Here is a 22,178-nt window from a genome sequence, read left to right as displayed (position 1 = left end):
ACCCTCCTGTGTGACACCATTCCCAGGTGACAGCCCGCAGGTCAGTCAATCTATTTCATTTAGGGCTGAGACACTGTGAAGAGGTACGTACCGATGAGTTAGTGGGACTGTCCAACCTTCCCAGTCTGATCCGGCTAAATTCCTCCTATAGTCATCTTGGTTTTTTACACACAACATGTCCCTGTAGAAAAAAACAAGGGGGAGCATTCCAATACTTGACCCACCCTCAGCCTGATACGGTCCCTTGTGTTGGTTAGAAAGAAGGTCTCTTACCAGCTCTGGATACCTTAAGTTTAAAATCACACAGTCTCCTGGAAAACTCTTCCTGCTATTTCCAATCCAGGACACCCTCCTTGCCATAAGAATGTGGCTATGATGTGAAATATTAAAACCTGTATTATTGACCAACCAATGGGCAGCCTTATTAATCAGGGTTCTCGGGGTTTCTTCTCTATCATCACTGCAGGCCGGGACCCCTGTCAAAACCACTGTGTAAGGGGATGATGCCGGTGGTAGGTCTAAAGTCGGCAGACCCCGGGTGCTCCGTGCGAGGTTGGCTGATATTAACTCTGTCATTGGGTGTGGCCATTCTTCCCTCAGGGTGTTTGGGGGCTGTATTAAGGTTAGGCCTATGAGCTGGCCTGGCGCTAGTTGGACCTTGGACATTTCCATTATTGGTTCCCACCATTAATCCCTTGTTTGCGACCTCCTTTGTGCCTTCAGGCTGTCCGCAGTCATGGTTCCCCCCCACTGTTCCCTTGTTACTAGGAGCTGACTTGGAGCATGTTGCAGCCTCTATTGCCCCCGCCCTGAGCCCATGGTCATGGAGGACACAGTGCTGCCCTGTGCAAGTAACAGGGGAAGTTTCCCTTCTATCGCATTCATTTTCTCATACACGGGCCCCAGATTGGTGATTATCATTGATTCCAAGTTAGACCACAATACCTTTTCCACTCCCTGATTCAGCTCTGCCTCCCTGCAGTTTTGACACTGAGCGTTGGCTACAGGCCCCCCTACTTCTTTAAACCTGCTCGCTTTGGCCACACCCCTCTGAGGCCATTGTTGCAGAGCCCGTAACTTTCAGGGCCCTTTTAGATCGTGTGACCACCTCCCCGCATAACCTTGGTGTCATTCCTACGCCTGATGGATCCACGACTAGCACAGGCTCTCTTTCCTCCGTCCCTACCCCATCGGGTAACAGGGAGATTAAGTCCTGATGCCCCTCCGTCTCTTCTATGGTGATCTGTGACTGACCTAAATCAGCGACTGACAAATTGATAGATTGTGTTGACAGACCCACCCACTGTGACAAGGGCGTGGCATAAACTAAGGCCTTTGTGCTGTTGGCCTGAAGGAATATCCTCTATAGTTCCCATAGAGGATCGCTTGTGTTCTATGATCGTGTCCAACGAAAGTCTCTTCTCTGTCAACTGAATTTCGTGGATTAACAGCGACTCCGCTCTCGTGAGAAAAGCATCAAGGGTCCCCTTTACCCCCCCACCCACCACAGAGGTTATGGCCTTGCGCTTGCTCATTCTGGGGAATATGAAAATAAAGACTTATTTTAAACTTATATTACACAGGGTGAGGGTGAAATAGAATCAGAGAGAAAAACAACGAGCGTCAGTACCTTGATGGCTGCTAGAGTTCGATTGTGGTTCTGTCCCTTGAGCTCTGGGATATCCTGTGTCCTTGGAGTCAAGAAGGGGCCCTCCTGGCGCTGGATAATAAGATGTGGAACAGCTAATCGGTGTTTACTGGCCAGTCCGCGGGGATTCTTCCGGGTATCTTCCGGTGCAGCAGTAATATAGGACTCCAACTGCAAGCGTAAGGGGGGTGGCCCAGCCCAGCCTCTTCCAGCCTCTGACGGGCGTGGACGGGCCCGCCCTTTGCCCGGGCAGCGCCCACGCACGTCCCACGCCGGGGGAGGCGCAAAGCTGATTTAAGCGCCTCCAGGCGCTTTCAGATGACACGGGTGGCGTGCGCCACTCGAGGGTGCCGGGAATTGAAGTTTCTGGAGCCCGGCAAAACCCACGGAGTAGCCGTCACTTGTGGCAAGATTACAGGCAGCAAAACGGCTTCAGTAGGCTGGTGGCAGGTAGGTCAGATCCCAGGCAGTGGCAAAAAGTGACCAGCAGTGACCAGCAGTGATTCGAACGTGTCCCGTACTCATTCTGTAACTGTTTTGGTACATCAGGTAGAACTGCTATTGAAGGGGTACTATGAGTTCCGGTGTAGACTGCAGCGAAGATTCACCAGAGGGGGCCAATCTCATTGACAAGCAAATTGCTAATATTCTGTGTTTATTTTTTGGTTCTATAGGGGGACAAAATACTTCAAGCTGGCTTGTTTTCTGTGCAATGCAGAATATAATTTGCTCCTGACTAGTGAGAACTTTTCCCATGATTGAGGGCTGATACCCGTAGCAACCAATTGAGGTTGTGCAGCTTTATCCATCTGCGCAGAGTTAACCGACAGTGTTCTCATGCTGTACTGTGTGAAATTTCTGTAAATCTTTACAAAATCTTCATATAGTGTTGTTATTTCTGCTGCATCTAAATTGACAAGATTAGGATGTGGTGTATGAGCAGCTAGGTCCGGCCAAGTCACTCCTTCTTTACTGAGCGGACCCAGTCTCACATCTTCTATGGCATGGGGGAGGGCGCCTTTAAAGTTTTTAAACCAATTTATATGTTTTTGGTAAGTTAACAGAATTTCTATGTCCACATATGGAAAATGTTCCCTTGGTATCTCTTTTTCAATGTAAGTGTGAAACAATTTTGCTTGAACATCCGCAGAAGGGAATTTAACCCAAGACTAGAATACCTCTGTTCTGAATGCTTCGACCACAAAGGTAACATCACCACCCGTTGCTGGGGAGCCTTAATTTAAGAATTTCAGATTAATTGAATGTCTGCAATTGTCTCTAATATTGAAAATCACTACATCCTTTCCACTGGCTCCTCCATTTATGGACATTGTGTGAAGAGAGTAGAATTTCATGGAGACAAATTCATGGAGATAGTGTTTGCACAATATGGGAAAATGTTATCCTACAAGCTTGAACAACCTACAGCTGATAAATAGGGTATACCTACTCAGCTGAAGCAGATTTTCTTATCACCACGTACGTCTTTGGTTTGGAGGTGAGTAGTATTCACTGAGTAAAGCACAACTGAACTACTCAGAGAGACTGCTAAATAAGAGCCCAACCAACATTGGTGGTGCCATGTCGTGCAGTTCCCACTAATCCGTAGTACCTGCGTGTTTGAACAACATGAATTTTGGGCGAGGTGCCTAGACTGATTCTGGGCATCCCCGCAGGATGTGTTGGCCTAGAGACCAGCTAGCTCACAGTGCCACCATAAGCCCCCCAAACCTTACCAGGGAGTGAATGGTTTCTGGCAACCACTGAACATGACAACCCTGACCCCTCGGGATTGTGGAAACAGATCAGAATATTTCGCTCAGTCACTCGTCCTTACTAGTGCGCAGATAAATATACAGAACACACAGTGGGACACTATCAATATATTTAGTGAACCAACAATATTCTTGTATAGAATACATGTGCTGCGATAATCAGTAGACAGAGGATCAAAGTGATCACACGCACCAAAATAGTAAATAGTAGGTACAGCTCTACCATGGTGCTAAAACAGTGTATATAAGTAGGCATATCAACAAGGCAGCAATCAGGCGCAATCCTCATATGCAAAACCCTATTCTAAGCATACCTAGAGTGCATGTAGGTGTAGAGCCAAGAATCTTCCCAAGGAACGATCCAACCCCATTACCTAGCGGGAGAGAATGAAGGACCCCATCTTGGTCACGAACTGGACACCCCTTACGAGATGTCAGGCTGCTGCGTGGTGAAGTCTCAGCATGCAGGGACCTTCAATGTCAGATGAAATGCTTCCCCTGCTAGTCTGTAGGGATGCTCATTATTTATAGAAATCAGCCTTGCTATGTACATTGTAGATTAGCGATTTTATGGATATGTACATAGTGCATAAAGAGGCCTTGTACATGCTGTTCGAGGCATCATGATAATGTTGTGCAAAGCTAGATGTGTAAAAAAAATTGTTTCAGAGAAACTAATCCAACATTGTTGTCTTTGCAAATATTTGCAAAAGTTCAGGATAGAAATGTTATTGTGAAAAAGTGGACAATGTAAGAAATGAGCAGCTTTGCTACATGGGCCTAACCCAGGAATGTAACATAAGGTGTTATGCTATTTATTGCTCCCTTTCCTCCTGTATCAGGGGAGGATCAGACTAGATACAACTTGCACTCCCTCATAAGGTGGCAATACCCTGTTGTGTCATTTACACTACAATGAGGTTAGAGTCAGACTAGACACAACTTGTTTACCGCTTAAGGTGGCAATACTTTTGTTGTGCTACTTACTCCTATACGGGTTGAGGCTCAGACTAGACACGCCATGCCCCCAATACAGGACAAGCTTCACAATGGAGCTCTCACACCGGAAGTCACCCCAGTTTGCAGTGACAAACAGTCGGAGACAGGCTCCGGAAGTAGTGTCGAGAAGTGGCCTTCAGCCTTTCCCTGATTATCATACCCAGGCAAAGCTGTGATAGAGAATAGCCAAACACAGAGCGAAGGTGGTTACACGCATCAAAATAGTAAATAGTAGGTACAACTCTACCATGGTGCTAAAACAGTGTATATATGCAGGCCTATAAAAAAGGCAGCAATCAGGCGCAATCCTTGTATGCAAAACCCTACCAGGTCCAAGACTCACACGCTACCACCGCACCCAATGGCTCCAGCCCCCAGTAGAGTTTGACCACCTGGAGTACCATCACCTATAAAGACACTCTCAGGATCAGGAAGAGCATCCTCTCCAGAGCCCTCTCGGATCCCTGCCCTCACCACATCTTCAACAGTGCCTGCACCTCCATTGCACACGAGCTCTGCTACACCATCAACTGCTCCATTGAGTCTGCCACCTTCCCTGAAGACTGGAAACATGCAAAGATCAACCCCCCTGCTGAAGAAACCCTCTGCCGACCAGACGGACTTCTAGAACTATATACCCAACTCTCTACTCCCCTTCCCAACCAAAGTCATCGAGAAAGCCAGCAACATTCAACTCTCAGAGTTTATCAAAATGAACAACATCCTGGAACTCACCCAATCGGGCTTCAGAAGCAACCACAGCACCAAGACCACTCTCCTCACTACTACAGACGACATCCACACCCTATTCGACTGAGACGAGACTGCTGCCCTCATCCTCCTAAACCTCTTGGCCGCCTTTGACACCGTCTCCCACCACAACCTCTGAGCAAGACTCCATGATGCCAGCATCCGCAACAAAGCCCTAGAATGAATCCGCTCCTTCCTTGCGGCTGAACGCAGAGAGTCAGACTTCCGCCGTTCAACTCAGAATGAACAGAGATCAGCTACGGAGTGCCTCGGGTATCCTTCTTGAGCCCAACTCTCTTCAATATCTACATGGCTCGGCTTGCAGCCATCGTCAGAAGCCACAGACTCACCATCGTCTCCAACGCCTAAGACACCCAGCCGATTCTCTCCCTCACAGATGAACCCACAGCCGCGAAGAACAACTTCCACAACGGGTTGAAGGCAGTCGCCACATGGATGAAGGACAGCTGCCTCAAGCTTAACTCAGACAAGATGGAAGTCCTCATCCTGGGCTCCTCTCCCTCCACCTTGGATAGATCTTGGTGGCCCGAAGCTCTCGGACTCCCCCCGCACCCACAGACCACGCATGAAACCTCAGCATCATCCTGTTACCGTTCATAATTTATGCACTACACTTAGGTTTTATTACTACATATTTTAAAGCATATCCCATGCTTCCTAATGCAATTTTGAGTGTGATTCACTTATGAAAGAGGGTTTGGAGTTTCACTTTGTCCCTGAATCACTTAGTGGGAATGATAACGATCGGAAAACACTTCCTGCACAGCACTGCCCAGTGGGCAGTGTATGAACACAGTTCAATGGGGTTTCCAATTTTATTGGTGCCCTGAATTGAGTCCATGCCCAGGGAGTTTTAAATTCAACCCTTACGGGTCATGGGAGGGTGGGGGCAAGACTGTGACACTTTCATTCTTGGAAGTTTGAACTTTCAAAGCATCACTCGACTACGCTTTCCCACACACACTAAAGGGTACATTGATCTGTCCAGTCAATGAGGCATAAGTTAGAAAATACCCTCTGCTGTGCATTAAAACGATATTTCAAGTCAGCTCTGATTTGGCCTAGATGCCGACTGGCCCATCTGACATCATCCTGACAGCTCCCTACACACATAAAAGGCACCGACAAACATCAGGGACCACACTGATTTATTGGAGGTGTAGAATGAGTGTCCCCACTATTGAAAGACTCTCCAGTGTGGCATGACCCACCCAGAGAGCCGCAGTCTGTGTGCATCTGGAGCCGTGGTCTCCCATGGATTGCTCTCGCCATCAGAGAGCCGCAGCCTGCATGCATCTGGAGCCGTGGTCTCCCATGGATTGCTCTGGCCACCTGAGGCCGGGGCCGGTCGGCAGTGGTAGAGGGGGAAATATCGCAGAGACGAGCCTGGAGGGCTGCTGGTCTAGATAACACTGGTCAGTCACCACCAGAAGGAGATGCCAACTAAGAGACGGGCATGGGCAAGAGGCTCAAGCCCTCTGGTCGATCTGCAGGCTGCGGGCCTGGGTTACATGCCGTGCAGCACCTCCCCAGCCACCACAACAAGGTGCACCATCCTCCCATCGCCCTCGGGGGCTACTATGCGAAACAGAGGACCCTGATCATTGGAACGGGCACGGAAGGCTGGGCATGATGCTTTCCCATAGCATAGCTGGTGAACACAAATTGTTGCTGTCTTTTTCAGTGCAGACTAACACCTTGGGATGCGCTGAGAACACCTGATGCCCTGAGCCGGCGGGACCAAAGAGGATATGGAGCATTCAGAACGACGTGAAGGGTCCCACTTGTGATGAACTTCCCCCGTACTAGAAGCCAGGAGTAATCCAATCACCACACCAGTAAGGAACATTGGACTCCTTCATCGCATTGGTGATCAACAGAGGGGGAAGAGCGAGACGACAAAGGGGAGTTTCCTTACACCTATCTGGCAGCCGTGATTGGTGGGGCGGACATGTCCTACTGATTAGAGGGTTGAAGAGCGGGGCACCCGACGGGAGATTCCTTATGCCTACCCTGCAGGAGTGGCTGCTTTGGCAGATGCGTCCTATTGAATAGAGGGTGGCGCACTGGGCCCTCACAGCACTTCAGACGCGGACCACTCTTAACTCGCTCCTGCACAAAGATGGTAAAAAAATGACAGCACAAGGGGGACATGGACAGGGGGGGGGGAACCTTTCCATCTTCTCATTGATCAAGACGCACTACAGACCACTGCCCACAGAGTTCACAAGCCCAGGGAGAGCACTTTGACAAACATTTGCGAGCAATCAAAGATGTGAAGGCTACACTCAGACATAACCTGGACACTCTGGGATTAGAGGTGGGGCTGTACAGGTCAACCTTACAGTCAGGCTGGAGACGTATGAGTGTGCCTTGGTAGGAATGTGCCCTACACTGACCGAGATGCAGTCACACTTCAAGGCCCTACAGGTGAAAGTTGCAAAGCTGTGAGACAAGGTGGAAGATGCAGAGAGTCACACAGAAACAACATAAGATTGGTGGGACTCCCAGAGTAGGCAGAGCCGCCTAACATGGAGCTCTTCTTAGAACAATGGCTCCTTGACACAGTACTTGGCAGTAAGAGATCGACCTTTGACTCCAAAGAAAGGGTGCCTAGGGTCCAAGGTAGAGCCTAGTCCCCGGACTCCCTGCCGCGGCCAGTAGTGGCACGACTCTTCAACTACCGGGATCGCAACCACACCCTACAAGTGGCGAGTACCAATTGCCCCTGAAAAATTGATAATAGCACTGGGAATATATATCCAGACTATACGGCTGAAGTGGAATGCTTCTGGTGTTCCGTCACGTCACGCAAGCAGAAGCTGATTCAACTGGGGCTAAAATACTCGCTAATTTTTCCAGCCAAACTCCAAGTAGTGGATGCAGATGCCGCACTAATCTTCGAAACACCGTGGATGCCTGGGAATGGATGAAGACAAAAGGGGTGCCCCAGGTCCCAAGCTGTACCCTCCCACAACAAGACTGGCATAACCCCTGTTAGAAGAGAGGGCTGCGTAGGTCTTCCTATAGCAAGCCTACAAATGGGCAAGCTGCACGCAAACAAGCCAGGGTCATGGTGAAACTGGAATCTTGCAGCAGCCCCACCCCATCACCACACTTCAGGGGGGAGCCTTGCTGCACAGAGAGTTGGCCCTCGCCTTGGAGAACATTCCAGCAGAGCTGTGAACGGGCACTGCTCTTGCCCTGATGACAGAGGACAAGGTGATATGACCCCAGAAACACCACTAGGACCCTGCGTTGACACCCTTAGACTGAACATAATGAAGGAAAGCAAAGGTGCTCTGGATGTGCAGAAGGGAGGGTGAGAAATGGGGTTACATGATGGCTTGAACTTTGATAGAACTAACGCCCTACAAAGCTAGTGTCGGTGTTGTCATCAAGGTTGCCATCCATGGTAGATGCGAGGATCTTGTGCTGGGTAAGCGCTGTGCTGCATCAGTTCCAATGGCGTCCTCTGCTGTTGGCTCAGCAGATCTGTGGGGTTTCTACGAGGGAGAGGGAAGCTGAGTGAAGCTGTCTGGTCGGTTAGTGGAAGGTCAGGCATTTGTTGATGTATGCTGGTCCTACATAATGCAAGGCCATGTAAGCATGACTCATCATCTTGATCTGGCATCTCTTCTGAATCAGGAGCCAGTTTAGTTTCTTGAGATGGGGTGTGACTTGGATCCTTCTGGGAGGGTGAGTATGAGTCTTACCGCTGAGTTCTGCATCGTCTGGAGTCTCGTCTAGAGGCGTGCAGTGATTCTTACGCAGATTGTGTTTCCAGTGTCCAGTCTGCTAGTGATGAGGGCTTGCATGATGGTCCTTCTGGTGTTTGCCGGGAGCCATCTGAAGATCTTGCGGAGCCTCCAAAGGGTGTGCCAGCAGGTGGATGAGACTGCATTGACTTGTTTCTTCATGGATAGCTTGCTATCCAGAATGATGCAGAGGTTATGGGCATGGTATGTTGATGCGGGGGGTATGCCGTGCTCCATTTGGACACCATGAGTCATTCCATGGTGAGGTGATGGTCCCAAAAATGAGGACTTCCATCTTGTCTGTGTTGAGTTTGAGACAGGTGTGCTTCATCCAAGCCCTTGATACAAGCCCTGGCAACACCGAGTATATGGGGTGGGGACTTTAATTCTGCCCATGATACCTCCCTAGATAGATCCTTCCGACATCCACAACACAAGAATGCAATAAGAATGACCCATGCATTGTGGACTGGCTTATGCTGACCCAGATGTGAAACATCTGGTGACAGATGAATCCTCGTACACGAGAATACTCGTTGTTCTCACCAGTACACTAACTGCACACCAGAATCATCTTGCTCCTATACAATCCCTCTGTGGCTTCCTTGGCCTTGTGATCTGAATGTCTAGGCCACACACTTTAGTTCCACAACCACCTCAAAATGATGATTCAGTGGGGCAGACGACATGACCAGTACCTACTAGGAGGTTGTATGCCCCGGCCCTACAGGACAGAGTCTTCTGTGATACTGAAGGTACACATGTCGCCATCTTTGAGACAAAGGAAGGGACTGCCTCTACGACAGTGATAGAGTGGGATACCTTTAAGGGTCTCATATAAGGCCGGTGCATCAAGATGTAGCATGGTGTAAAGCATGCCTTGTGAGCCCAGAACCTCTTTCTTGTACAAACAATACAAACAACGGAAATAAATGTGGGGTAGCTGCATGAAACTAGAACACAATCACCCCTCTACGAAAGGAGTAAAGAGATGCGGTGGTCAGACTAGGAACACTACATTATCAGATACTAGCATGGCTACAAGGTAATTGACCTCAAAGACCCCAGAAAGGCCAGCAGATCCCCGGTGGGAGAGATATTGATTGTGCAAGCAGATATAAACCAGGCCTTCCTGTAGTACCAGACGTCTGTATACCAGGCTGTGTTGGGAGTGCAAGCGCCCCAATTAGATGATTATTTGAATAGACTGACAATCCAGAGACTTTACCCCCTTCAGGGACATAGACCAGATGAAACCCTTACCACTGAGGAAATTGGCTTCATGATTGACTAGATCACGTGCAACAAAACTCCTGGGATGGACGGGTTCCCGGTGGACTTTTACTTCACCTACAGAGCAACCCTCTCTCCAAAGCTTCTCCAAATGTACCAACAGGCCCGGCAGGAGGGCACATTGCCGGGATCCCTATGAGAGGCTGTGATATTCATAGGGCCGAAGCCCAAGAGGAACCCCCTGGAGCTACGCTCCTACTGGCCACTGTACACCGACCACAAGATTCACAGGAAGGTCCTTGCAAGCAGGTTGCTCCCCTGCCTCACTACATTGGCACCAAGACAAGAATGATTTCGTACCTGGGAGAAAAATATGTCTTAACCTATGGCGCCTCTACGGCTGATGGAAAAAAATCCTTATAAATTGCCTCCATACACAGCACTCTCACTAGATATAGAGAAGGCCTTCAACAACCTTGAATAGTTTTACTTAATAAAAGTGCCGATGGGCATGACACTAGGCCCAAAAATATTACACTGGATAAAACTCCTCTACACCAACCCGCTGGCCCGCATCCGGACAGGCAGAGATCTCAGTTTATTTTGAAGCATGCGGCAAAGATGCCCGCTGTTGATTACTTTTGCCCTAGCCATGGATCTGTTCGCTGCCCTGTTTCGGTCACAGGACCCAGTAATCAGTATACAGAGTGAGTCAAATTGAGAGGACATATCACTGTATGGTGATGATGCATTTGTGTACCTCAGGATCGTGCATTTGTGTCTACCACAGGTGATGGATGTAAGGCTAAATTGGACCAAATCCAGCTTATATCCCAAGCGCAAACTCACAACTTAGAACAGGAAGTGCTGCCCCAATTAGCACTGGGGTGGCACCCTGACATCTTCAGGTATTAAGCGATGAACTTACCACACCGACAAAGAAAGTATACAGAGCAACTTAGGTGATGTCTAAGGTTTGCAGCTCCCTGTCGTTTTGGGGCTCCCTGCAACTATCAACCCATGGGTAGAGCGGAAGTTACAAAAATGCTGTTAATACATTTATACTGCTTCTCGACCCCTATAGTTTACCCGCCCCGGCGCTTCTTCAGGAAATTGGACTCTGTTTCTGTTCTTATGGACCTAATCTGGGGAGTGGGCCACAAGAGAGTCGCGCTTCGCAAACTATACTCTAACTTGGAAAGGGATGGGGGGATGTACATTTAAAAGACTAATAAAGAACTACAAACTACTGTGTGACTTGGAGGACGATTATTTCTCAATACAGCCCTTTTTTGTGATCTCGTTACAGTTCTCACATTATTATCCGCACTAGAAGAGATGGAAGCCTGGGGTGTCGGATCACAGAAAATCCTGTTCACAAAGCACAACAAAACTTGTTTATGTAACAGTTTGTACATTGCACAGGGAGTGGGACTCAGGTAACAGTGTGGGTGTTGTATGACAGGAGCGAGCAGTCTTAGTTGCTGGGACAGGAGTCTCGCACAGATACCAACAGCTTCCCTCATAAACTTGGCTTTTTGCATCTACAGTTGGTACAGATGCCACCTAAGAGAGTAACCTTTCCAGCTAAGTAGTATGCTTCCTGGAGTCAGCCTGCTTTGCTTTTCCCAAACTTTGGTCCGCAAAGCTAAATGTATCTTCTACTAAAGTGTTCTTAGCTCGCTTTTGGTAACATGGCTTCAGCAGTATGGCCTAAGGCACGCTCGAAGGTAAAGCAAAACAGTGGAAGTCACACATTTCAATACAGTTTATTAAAAATAGACAACTTTAAGATTCAAACCAAGTTTAGATCAAAAGAATATTGAATAATTATTCAGAAGCAAAATCTAAAGGTGGTCTGTGATTTAAGGATTATTAATGAGCAAAAACAACTGTCAAAACCAAACAAAAAGGTAAATGAATAAAAAAAAGCAGTTCCACTGAATCAATCAGGAAGTCACCTACAAAATTGTAGCTGACTTTGGTAGCTATGCTCGAGAGGACAAAGATAAGTTAAGTCTCTGGTGATGATTAACACTGGAATTTGATGCGAGGTTTTTGCTGAATCAGTCTCAGAAGGTGATGAGCTGCACAAAAGTGGCTTGAAGTGCAAAATTCCCACAGAGTAGAGTTGGGTCATCAAGTTGAACCTGAATCCACGGCCATCAAAATGTGGGAAACTTCAAGCAGTTACAACAGCTGCAAAGTCTTCGGAGCTTCCAAGTTATGGAGATGGTTCAAGGTTGATGATAAGAGCCAAAGCATGGAACGTGGCAGGCCTGAGGCATGGTTAAGGGGATAGCAGGATCCATTTGAAACAAAAAGAAGATGGAAAGAGGCCATTTGTGTGGATCTTTGTAATACGAGGCCATGTCCCATTGGAACAGAAGTCATTAGGAGTATTTAGGGTGGAGCCAAGAAGGGTTTGCATATGGCTGACCTTGTTTGTAGTTACACAAAGACTAGAGAATGATGTGGCGGGATGTTGCAGAGATTAACTACCAGTCCATCCATCACCTTTAGTTTTTCTCAATAATAATCCCTATATGGTACAGACATGAACAGATGTTGGTCCCATAGAGACCTACGACAAAGGGACTCCTGCTGCAGCCCCCTGGTGAGGCTCATTAAGGCTGGAAACAGTTTGAGGTTACATGCATTCCAGACCCTTGGGGGCGTGGCCTCAAAGTTGAGGATCCAATGGACTTTGTGGGTCAGTCATTGCTTATAAACACGCAGTGAACAACACACTCTGAATGGAATGAGGCCACAAATAGTTACAATAGAATGAGGTTAATTCAAGCATTTCCATCCCACGCTGTGTACTTTTCTCAGTAGACGGTTTGTTGGACAATCAATGGATTGATGTCTTTGTGGCTGCTTCATGTAAATGTTTTGCGATGCTGAAAGCTCCTCCTCAGGGTTGACAGTGAGCACCTTTTATTCTCCCACATTGTCTCTCCTATGTGGAAAGGTTACATTTACAACTGAAGTTTTTGTCACATTGAGAGCACGGGTCATTTTCTTTCACGTTGTGGGTTCTCTATTGTTGAATCAACCTGAATGTCCAGCAGACGCTTCCCAGGAATTTAGAACAATGACGAGGTTTTTTCCAGGTAAGTTCTCGCAGGTTGAGTGAGACCAGATTTCCGGCTGAAACGTTTCCAGCATTCAGAGAACTAAGATGGGTTTTCCCCAGTGTGAGTTCTCTCATGTGTAGTGAGAGTTGCTTTATGACTGAAGCTTTTCTGGCATTCAGAGCACTGATACGGTTTATGCCCAGTGTGGGTTATTTCATGTACAGTAAGGCTGGATTTCCGACTGAAGCTTTTCGAGCATTCAGAGCACTGATAAGGTTTTTGTCCAGTGTGAGTTCTTTCATGCACAGTAAGGTTGGATTTGCAACTGAATCCTTTCCAGCATTCAGAGCACCGATACGGTTTTTGTCCAGTGTGGGTTCTCTCATGTCTAGTGAGACTTTCTTTCAATCTGAAGCTTTTTTGGCATTCAGAGCACTGATACGGTTTGAGCCCCGTGTGGGTTCCTTCATGCACAGTAAGGTTGGATTTCCAACTGAATCCTTTCCGGCATTCAGAGCACCGATATAGTTTTTGTCCAGTGTGGGTTTTCTCATGTCTAGTGAGACATTCTTTCAATCTGAAGCTTTTTTGGCATTCGGAGCACTGATACAGTTTGAGCCCAGTGTGGGTTCTTTCATGCTTAGTAAGGTTGGATTTCTGACTGAATCCTTTCCGGCATTGAGAGCACTGATAAGGTTTTTGCCAAGTATGAGTTCTCTCATGGTGAGTGAGAATTATTTTATGACTGAAGCTTTTCTGACATTCAGAACCCTGATACGGTTTGAGCCCAGTATGGATTCTCTGATGTACAGTTAAACCCGATTTCTGATAGAAACGTTTTTGGCATTCAGAGCACTGATACGGTTTGAGCCCAGTATGGATTCTCTGATGTTGAGTTAAACCGAATTTGGAATAGAAACCTTTTTGGCATTCAGAACACTGATACGGTTTATGCCCAGTGTGGGTCCTTTCATGTTTAGTAAGGTGACCTTTCTGATTGAAGCTTTTACAGCATTCAGAGCACTGATACGGTTTATGCCCAGTGTGGGTTCTTTCATGTACAGTAAGGCTGCTTTTCTGACTGAAGCTTTTACAGCATTCAGAGCACTGACACGGTTTATGCCCAGTGTGGGTTCTTTCATGTACAGTTAGAATGGATTTGCTACTGAAGCTTTTACAGCATTCAGAGCACTGATAAGGTTTTTGTCCAGTGTGGGTTCTTTCATGTAAAGTGAGATTGTGTTTGCTACTGAATCTTTTACAGCATTCAGAGCACTGATAAGGTTTTTGTCCGGTGTGAGTTCTCTGATGTTTAATCAGACTACCACTAAAACTGAAGCTTTTTTGGCACGTGGAGCACTGATATGGTTTTTGTCCAGTGTGGGTTCTTGCGTGTATAGCGACACTAGATTTGTGGCTGAAGCTTTTCTGGCATTCTGGACACTGATAGGATTTTCGTCCAGAGCTAGTTTTCTCCTGTTTAGTGAGGTGGGATTGATGACTAAAGCTGTTCTCACAGTCATTGCTCTTATTCGAGTTGTTTGTTTCTCCAAGTTGGGTTTGTTCCTGGATACATGCCATCTTAAGACTGAATATGATTTTGGATTGTGTACTTGTTTATGTTACAACTCAGCATTAACTTCCTCCCTTTAAAGGCACCGATCTAACTGGTTTTATTAACTTTCACTGAGGAGCCCCTTGTATTGATTAAGAGGCCTCACATGGATTCATTTTCTCCAAGTTATGCCCGGGTAAATTTTCTCTTGTTTAATTAGTCTCATTTAGTGATTCTAGTTTATCACATTTGATTTAGGAGTTTTAAAAGCACTTATAAGTTCTTTGGGCTTTAGTGTTTGCCTGGTATGTATGTTTGTTCATACAAGTAATGACAGATGATTAGGGCATGCCAGGGTGGTTTATGAATTATCAATAGTGTAACACTGGCCCCTTTTATACTCTCTGTGCCAGTATATGCTTTTTTGCTCAGTGGCTAAGACAGGTACATGATCCACTTTGAAGGTACAAGACACTTTGAAACCACTCGGATCAACCCAAGAGACAGAGTTGGTGGGGGAAAATCTTCCTATATTGGAAATGGTAATCCAGCCTCTTTGCTGTAACGACATCTGAGAAAGAGTATTTACAATGACTTTTTTTTAAATAATCTTTTCTCTCCTCTCATCTCCAGGAGACAGAGACAAATGCTTGCACTTGTAAACTAAGGATATTAGTATTTTTGACAGTTCATCACATCACAACACGTCTACGGATGCTGATCTGTTGGGGAGGGTTTGGGTCTCCAAAGTATTTCTCATAAACCATCAAACAGAATTTGCAACACTGAGTTTTCTCAAGTGCACTGTGTGGGGATCAATTGTGGCCAATGTTCTCCTCAATCTCAGTTACTGGGACCTGGTAAACATTTATGGTCCTTTTACTTTAGGGATTTGACAACTTTCACATTCACCAGGTTCTTCCACTCCAACATCCTCACCATTCCTGGTACATAGAATGTGTTTCTTCTCAAGAGCTCGAGAATGTTTTAACATTCCTTGAAATAATCCTTTTAGTTGTGTTTCACAAAATGTAAACCTTCTTTTTTCTGTTCATGCTTCAGTCACCTGTAGAAATGGAGTCATATATTGTAAATGAACAAAAAGAAAAAATATTTATGACCTTATACTTTGCACAAATAAAGTATTGACAAAACAAGCTAGGAAATCAGTTGAGTAGCATTTCTGATAGTGGTTAAACAGCTCTGGGACACTGTGTAGATCGGGAGCTTCAGATCACTGGAACTCATGGATGTGAGAGCAAACATAAATAATATTTAAGAAAGAAACACATATATTGTGACACAAATTCTCAGAAGCAGCCAACACTATCAATTTACAATTTCTGTGTCAAAGGCTGGCATCATAATGTGATATTTGTAATACTTTTAATGAATACTCAGCTGTTATTTACTCCCCTGCCCACCTAGACTGTTCATCTATTCCTTTTTCCAGTGATCTAGGAAGGGACATTTTATTGAAGGAAGGAATTGGCCTTGTTGCACTCAGTGCTTTAAATGCTACTGTAGACTGAGACTGTGTCCAGTTAGCTCAGTGGAATTCTCTATTTCAAATTGTGCGGATGATAAGGACTTACTTTGTGGCCCAGAACTCATTACGCTCCTTTGACAGAACCCGGGCACAGCAACACCTGAAAAAGACAAAAAACAGCACAACAGTAAAGGAAACCAAAAAGGGTCAAGAAAAGAAAAACACAAAACAGAGGAAAGAGAAAAAAGGCTATCTTCCACTTCCACTACAGGAGTCCATCACAGGAAACTCTGCAGCAGATGCTTGTGAACCCATAAGTTACTTCTAAACAAAGTGCCCCCAAGGTCAGCAACAGGTGCGGCTCCACCGGCTGACCACCCTAAAGCAAGCCTTGTGTGCATGTGTATCCACACATATGTACTGTGTCTTTTGCTTATAGTAGACAAGACAGAAAAGGGCAGGATGGGAGGACGTAAAGAGATGGAAGTCAGATCCAGAGAGAAAAGATGCCGGACAGAGGGATGATAGTATAACGTGGTGTAGAGGAGGAGACAGATGTGCCAATTGTTAAGGAACTGGTGGGCAAAACTGACCTAAAAAGGAATTGGACCTGCACTACACCCAAGCATGTTCCAGGAGGAATGTGGCTCCATCAGGTGATTATCAGAAGTTTGATAACAACAAGAATAGTGCACAGAGGGAGTCAAATGTTGAAGTTGAAGAGACAAAAAAACAGATCAAGAAAGGGAATAGAGAAAGAAGAAACAGGGGAAAAGGAAACTTAAGAGTAATAGGAACCCTTACCTGACAGTTATACTTTATTTTGTTCTTCCGAGGGTGGCAGCCACGCTGCACTGCCTGGTCATCCCAGAATACCTTGAAAGGAAGTAAAGAAATGGTTTTGCGTCAGACGACAATCACACTTCATCACATTTTACAAATAACCGTCCTGAACTTACAAAACAAAGAATCTCTTGTTCTCTGGAGGCCATTGTGAAGCAACTATGGTTAATGAATAAATACTTTTTGGGTTCAAGAGCCATGATCCTTTGCTGGAAAAGGTCTCTGTGAATATAGAGTGCACCCACAGTCTCAGAGAACAAACCCTAACAACCCGGTCCATGTCTTCATAACCCCCATCTTTCCATTTACAGCCAGTGAAACTTGCAAATCAAAACAATCTGCTTTGCAAAGGTATGTTAATGTCCTTGTACATAATTCTGCCCCGTTCATAAATCAGTCAACCAGACTCTTAGATTTATACAAACCATGCTCTCGGAGGAACTGCAATTCATGCTCAAGCTGATGCAGAGTTCGAATGCTGAGCAATGGAAGCAACAAAGCATCAATGTGTTGGCGCTTTGTATTTATAAATTATCTGAAGGGATGATGTGGAGGGTCAGTGTCTAGTGAGCCCGATAAGACGGAATTCGGAATTGAACTTTCAGAAGACAAAGCTTAGAACATTGAAATGTTAAGATCCATTGAAGACAACGGAGCAGCAGCAGCCTATACAACCTGATATAGGCCCACTGCTCTCAACATTACAATGTCCTAATACACAGCCTCTGCCTCTCCAAAATATTTGGATTGGGCAGGAGAAGGCTACTCAGACTCTTGGAGGTAGCAACCTAATATGTAATGTTAGATCTTTAGTTAAGCATTCAACTGAGGTCTGGGATCTTATCTCTACCTACAAGCCAGATATGTGTTTCTTAACTGAAACTTGGCTTAAACCTCACACCACCCTCGCTATTACCCTTGGCATACCGGTGGGTTATAAGATTGTTAGACAGGACAGACCTAAAAAAATTGGTGGAGGGATAGCAATCGTATTTAAAGACGACATTTCTGTCGCAGTTTTAGACCAATGTTGCACCCCTGACTTTGAGATGATGACATTTAGGATTGATTCATCCACTAAATGTAGTAGGAAAGGAGCCCTGGTTTACCGCCCGCCTGGCCCTTTGAAAAATATGCCCAAACTGTTAGTGGAAGCATTAGCACCACATATAAGCCCAGATAAAGACTTTTTATTACTTGGGGATTTTAATATTCATAGTGAGGAAGAAAATAACAATGAGGTACAATCCTTCATGACTGATATCTCTCTTCTGGGACTAAAACAACATAATAGTGGACCCACACATCAAGCAGGACATACTTTGGACATGATTATAACCAACTTTCCTGGTATTGAATGTAATGTACCCAAACAATATCCCTGGACAGATCATTTTATGCTTGAGTTTTTCATGCCAATAAATGTTCCTCGATCCACCGCACATGTCCATATTCCATCCAAACGAAGGCAGTGGCATAAAATCACTAACATCACCTTTGAACAAAAATATCTTTCCCCCCCTGTTGTCTGTACAGACGACATTAATAGCGCTCTTTCGAAGTGGGATTCAGCAATCGGTGATGTAGTAGAACAACTTGCCCCGATAAAGACCTTTAAAACAAGCCCTACTAAGAAGCATGAAGTCTGGTATTCGGAGGATTTGCGTAGTCTTAAACGTACAGCTAGGAAATTTGAAAAGACATGGAGAACTTCTCACTTGGAAGGAGATAAAGCTAACTATAGGATGGCCCTTAACACCTATCACAAAGCCATACGATCTGCTCGCAAGCACTATATCACCGCTCAGTTAGAGGCAGCTGGTAATGACTCAAAGACCTTGTACCAGATTGTCAATACATTTCTGAAGCCCGTTGCTTGCGAGAGCGCAGACATGGCCTCACAACATCTTTGTGACAGCATATCGAGCTTCTTCTCTGATAAAATTGATGCCATCTACAGGAGAATAGAGACAACAAATACTGATCATAGTAGCCAAGATCATTCTGCTTTGGCGCACATGTCATCTACTAAAGCTACAAAGTTTCATTCCTTTAATGACTTTCCGGAAATCTCACTGAGTGAGGTCCAAAGACTACTTATGGATATCAAAAGCGGAAGCCCGGCAGACCGGCTTCCAGCCAGACTCATGGGTCCACTAGGGAGCACACTGGGCCCTGACGTTCAGAGGCTAGTAAACCTCTCATTAACATCTGGAGTAGTCCCACAATGTTGGAAAAAAGCTCTTGTCAGACCGATCAGGAAGAATTCATCAATTCCTTGGACCAATTTGTCTAATCTTAGACCTATTTCCCTTTTACCATTCTTGGGGAAAATCACCGAAAAGCATTCCAATAAACATCTATACACCTATTTGGAACAATCTGGCAGCCTCGATCCATCTCAGTCAGGCTTTAGGCCAAAATACAGCACTGAAACGGCCTAGCTGTCGATAACAGACGATCTTCGGCTGTACCAGGACAAAGGTTACTCTGTGATCCTGGTACTGCTAGATTTATCGGCAGCGTTCGATACCATTTCTCACAACATCCTTATCGAACGCCTGTCTGAGAGTGGAGTCAGTGGTACTGCACTGGAATGGATCAGAAGCTTTCTCTCCACCCGCACAATCTGTCACCATGGGTGATTTTAGGTCGGAGGAGGTTAACATCACCAAGGGGGTCCCGCAGGGCTCATGTCTGAGCCCGACCCTGTTTAACACCTATGTGGCCCCCTTGGCAGATGTAACCAGAGCTTATGGATTCCACCCAGTGTCATATGCTGATGATACGCAGCTGCTCTTCCCTTTTAAACATCTCACACCGGAGATGTTATGTTATGTTATGTTAATAACATTTATAAGGCGCAACAGCTGCCCCAGCAAAGGGGCGTCCTGGCGCCAGATCATGTACACAACACAACAGATCAGGGCTGAAAAGAGGGGAAATCAGACAACAGGTGGGTTTTAATGGCCCGTCTAAAAAGAGTCAGACTATTAAGGGCACGAATGTGCACAGGAAGAGAGTTCCACAGATCAGCCGCCAGAACACGGAAGGAACGTCCTCCCATCCTACTCAGCCTGAACCTAGGCTTACTCACCAAATGGAGTGATTCAGATCTGAGGGACCGCGCTGGGACGTAAAAAGAGATGAGGCCCACCAAGGCGGGGGGAGAAGAAAGCTTCAGAATCTTAAATGTCAGACAGAGAGCCTTGAATTTGATTCTCTGTCTGACCGGAAGCCAGTGAAGAGAGGTCAGAACAGTCGAAACCGAACAACGTCTAGGGATGCCAACAATGGCCCGTGCAGCAGCGTTCTGCACCCTCTGAAGCCTAGTAGCCTCCGCCTGGTTGACTCCTAGCAGCAAGGCGCTCCCGTAGTCAATCCGGGAAAGGATGGAGGCCTGAACCACCAGTTGCCGAGTGGGGGGGTCGAAGAATTTGAGGACTGGTCTCAGTCCTCGCAAAATACCATAACAGGTGGCTGCTGTCTTCTTCGTGTGGCTGGTAAAAGATAGATTAGAATCCAGCCAGACCCCCAGATTTTTAACTTCGGCCGCTGGAAGGGGGGTCACCCCTAGTTCGGAAGGCCACCACTGATCTCCCCAGAGGTCCGCCTGCTTCCCTACGATCAGGACCTCGGTCTTCTTGGCATTAAGCTGTAGGCAGTTGTTACGCATCCAGCTAGCCACAGCTATAAGTCCGGAGATAATACAATCCTTCTCCGATGGGATGAAGGCAGTTGCAAGGTGGATGTCCTCCAATTTCCTTCAATGCAACGTTGGAAAAACGGAGGTGATGCTTTTCGGTGATGTAAAGGTCCAATGGTCTCCTGACTGGTGGCCTCTCGATCTGGGCCCAGTTCCTGAGCCCAAAACAGTAATCAAGAATCTAGGAGTCAGATTGGAACCAGAGTTGACTATGAAACATCACGTCACCATTACTGTAGGAACATGTTTTCACGTAATAGGTCTCCTCCGGAGGATTTTTCCTTTCCTCCCTGATTCTTATAGGAGAACCTTGGTTCAGGCTCTGATTATCAGCCGTCTTGATTACTGCAATGGTCTCCTGGCAGGAGCTAATGAAGAGGTCTTCAACCGCCTACAGGTGGTACAAAATACAGCAGCGAGGTTGGTGCTTAATGCGCCTCCTAGGTCCCCTTCCAGACCTTTATTGCACAAACTACACTGGTTGCCAATACGGCAACGAGTAAAGTTTAAGACCTGCTGTATTATCCATAAAGGCCTTAATGAATTGGGACCAGAGTATTTGGCTACAAAATTTGTTCCATACGCTCCTACCCGTACCCTCAGGTCTGGTGAACAGCTCCTGCTAAACATTCCTAAAATTACCAAATCTAGGCAAGGAGGTAGGGCTCTATCTGTGGTAGGTCCCAGCTTCTGGAACTCCCTCCCGCTTTCTTTAAAACAATGTAGGAACCATCTTAAATTCAGAAAATGTCTGAAAACTTTTTTGTTTAGCTCATGTTAACACCTATCCGCTGGTTCATATTAGGCTTCCGGTTATAAATCATATTCCCTGTGGCTCTCTCTAAGCTTCTTATTCCAGGTGTCACCAGCGCGGAGATACTCCTCCGGGAGTTTATTCATAGCGCTATACAAACACGCAAATAAATAAATAAATAAAAGGCAGAAGATAGAGCATGCAGCAGGTCACACAGGAGCCTCCCCCCTTCCTCCTCCCGTAGCTTGCAGTGTCACTGGCATCTCGGAAGGAGGGGGGGTTCTGCTCATCTCCTGCATCTCCCCGGCACACGTGAATAATGAAAAGCAGTTTAGCCGAGCCCGGGGAGAACCAGGGGCTGACTTCCGCCTCCTTTAACAGCTATTGCAGTGAATGTTCAACAATTAACCACCGTGGTCCCGCATGCGGCTGTTAACCTTTGAACATTCACAGCAACAGCTGTTAAACAAAGGTTTCGGAGTACCTGAGGTGTTTCTACCCCCAAGGTCTTTGGGACTCCTTCTTTTTTTATTAATTAACACCATCTGCCCTCATGGAGCAAACAGT

At 46.2% G+C, this 22,178-nt stretch overlaps 1 protein-coding gene across 2 annotated transcripts in view; it reads right to left on the bottom strand.

The window, feature by feature from the left end:
- Nucleotides 1-12,128: 12,128 nt before the first annotated feature.
- Nucleotides 12,129-22,178, bottom strand: part of LOC144806268 (uncharacterized) — a 50,740-nt gene continuing 40,690 nt past the window's right edge. Inside the window, exons 2-4 of one of the 2 annotated variants that reach the window (XM_078672660.1) lie at nucleotides 17,113-17,184; nucleotides 16,415-16,468; nucleotides 12,129-15,885 (exon numbers count right to left, since the gene is read on the bottom strand). In XM_078672660.1, coding sequence (XP_078528786.1) covers nucleotides 13,364-14,845 — 1,482 coding nt within the window. In that variant the 5' untranslated portion in view covers nucleotides 14,846-15,885; nucleotides 16,415-16,468; nucleotides 17,113-17,184 and the 3' untranslated portion in view covers nucleotides 12,129-13,363. Of the gene's footprint in view, nucleotides 15,886-16,414; nucleotides 16,469-17,112; nucleotides 17,185-22,178 lie in introns of those variants that run through there. The other variant, XM_078672661.1, reaches the window with a different exon arrangement.

This window comes from Lissotriton helveticus (assembly GCF_964261635.1).
Source record: "Lissotriton helveticus chromosome 1_1 unlocalized genomic scaffold, aLisHel1.1 SUPER_1_unloc_59, whole genome shotgun sequence".
Taxonomy (NCBI): domain Eukaryota; kingdom Metazoa; phylum Chordata; class Amphibia; order Caudata; family Salamandridae; genus Lissotriton; species Lissotriton helveticus.
This window is presented reverse-complemented; position numbering and strand designations above follow the sequence as displayed.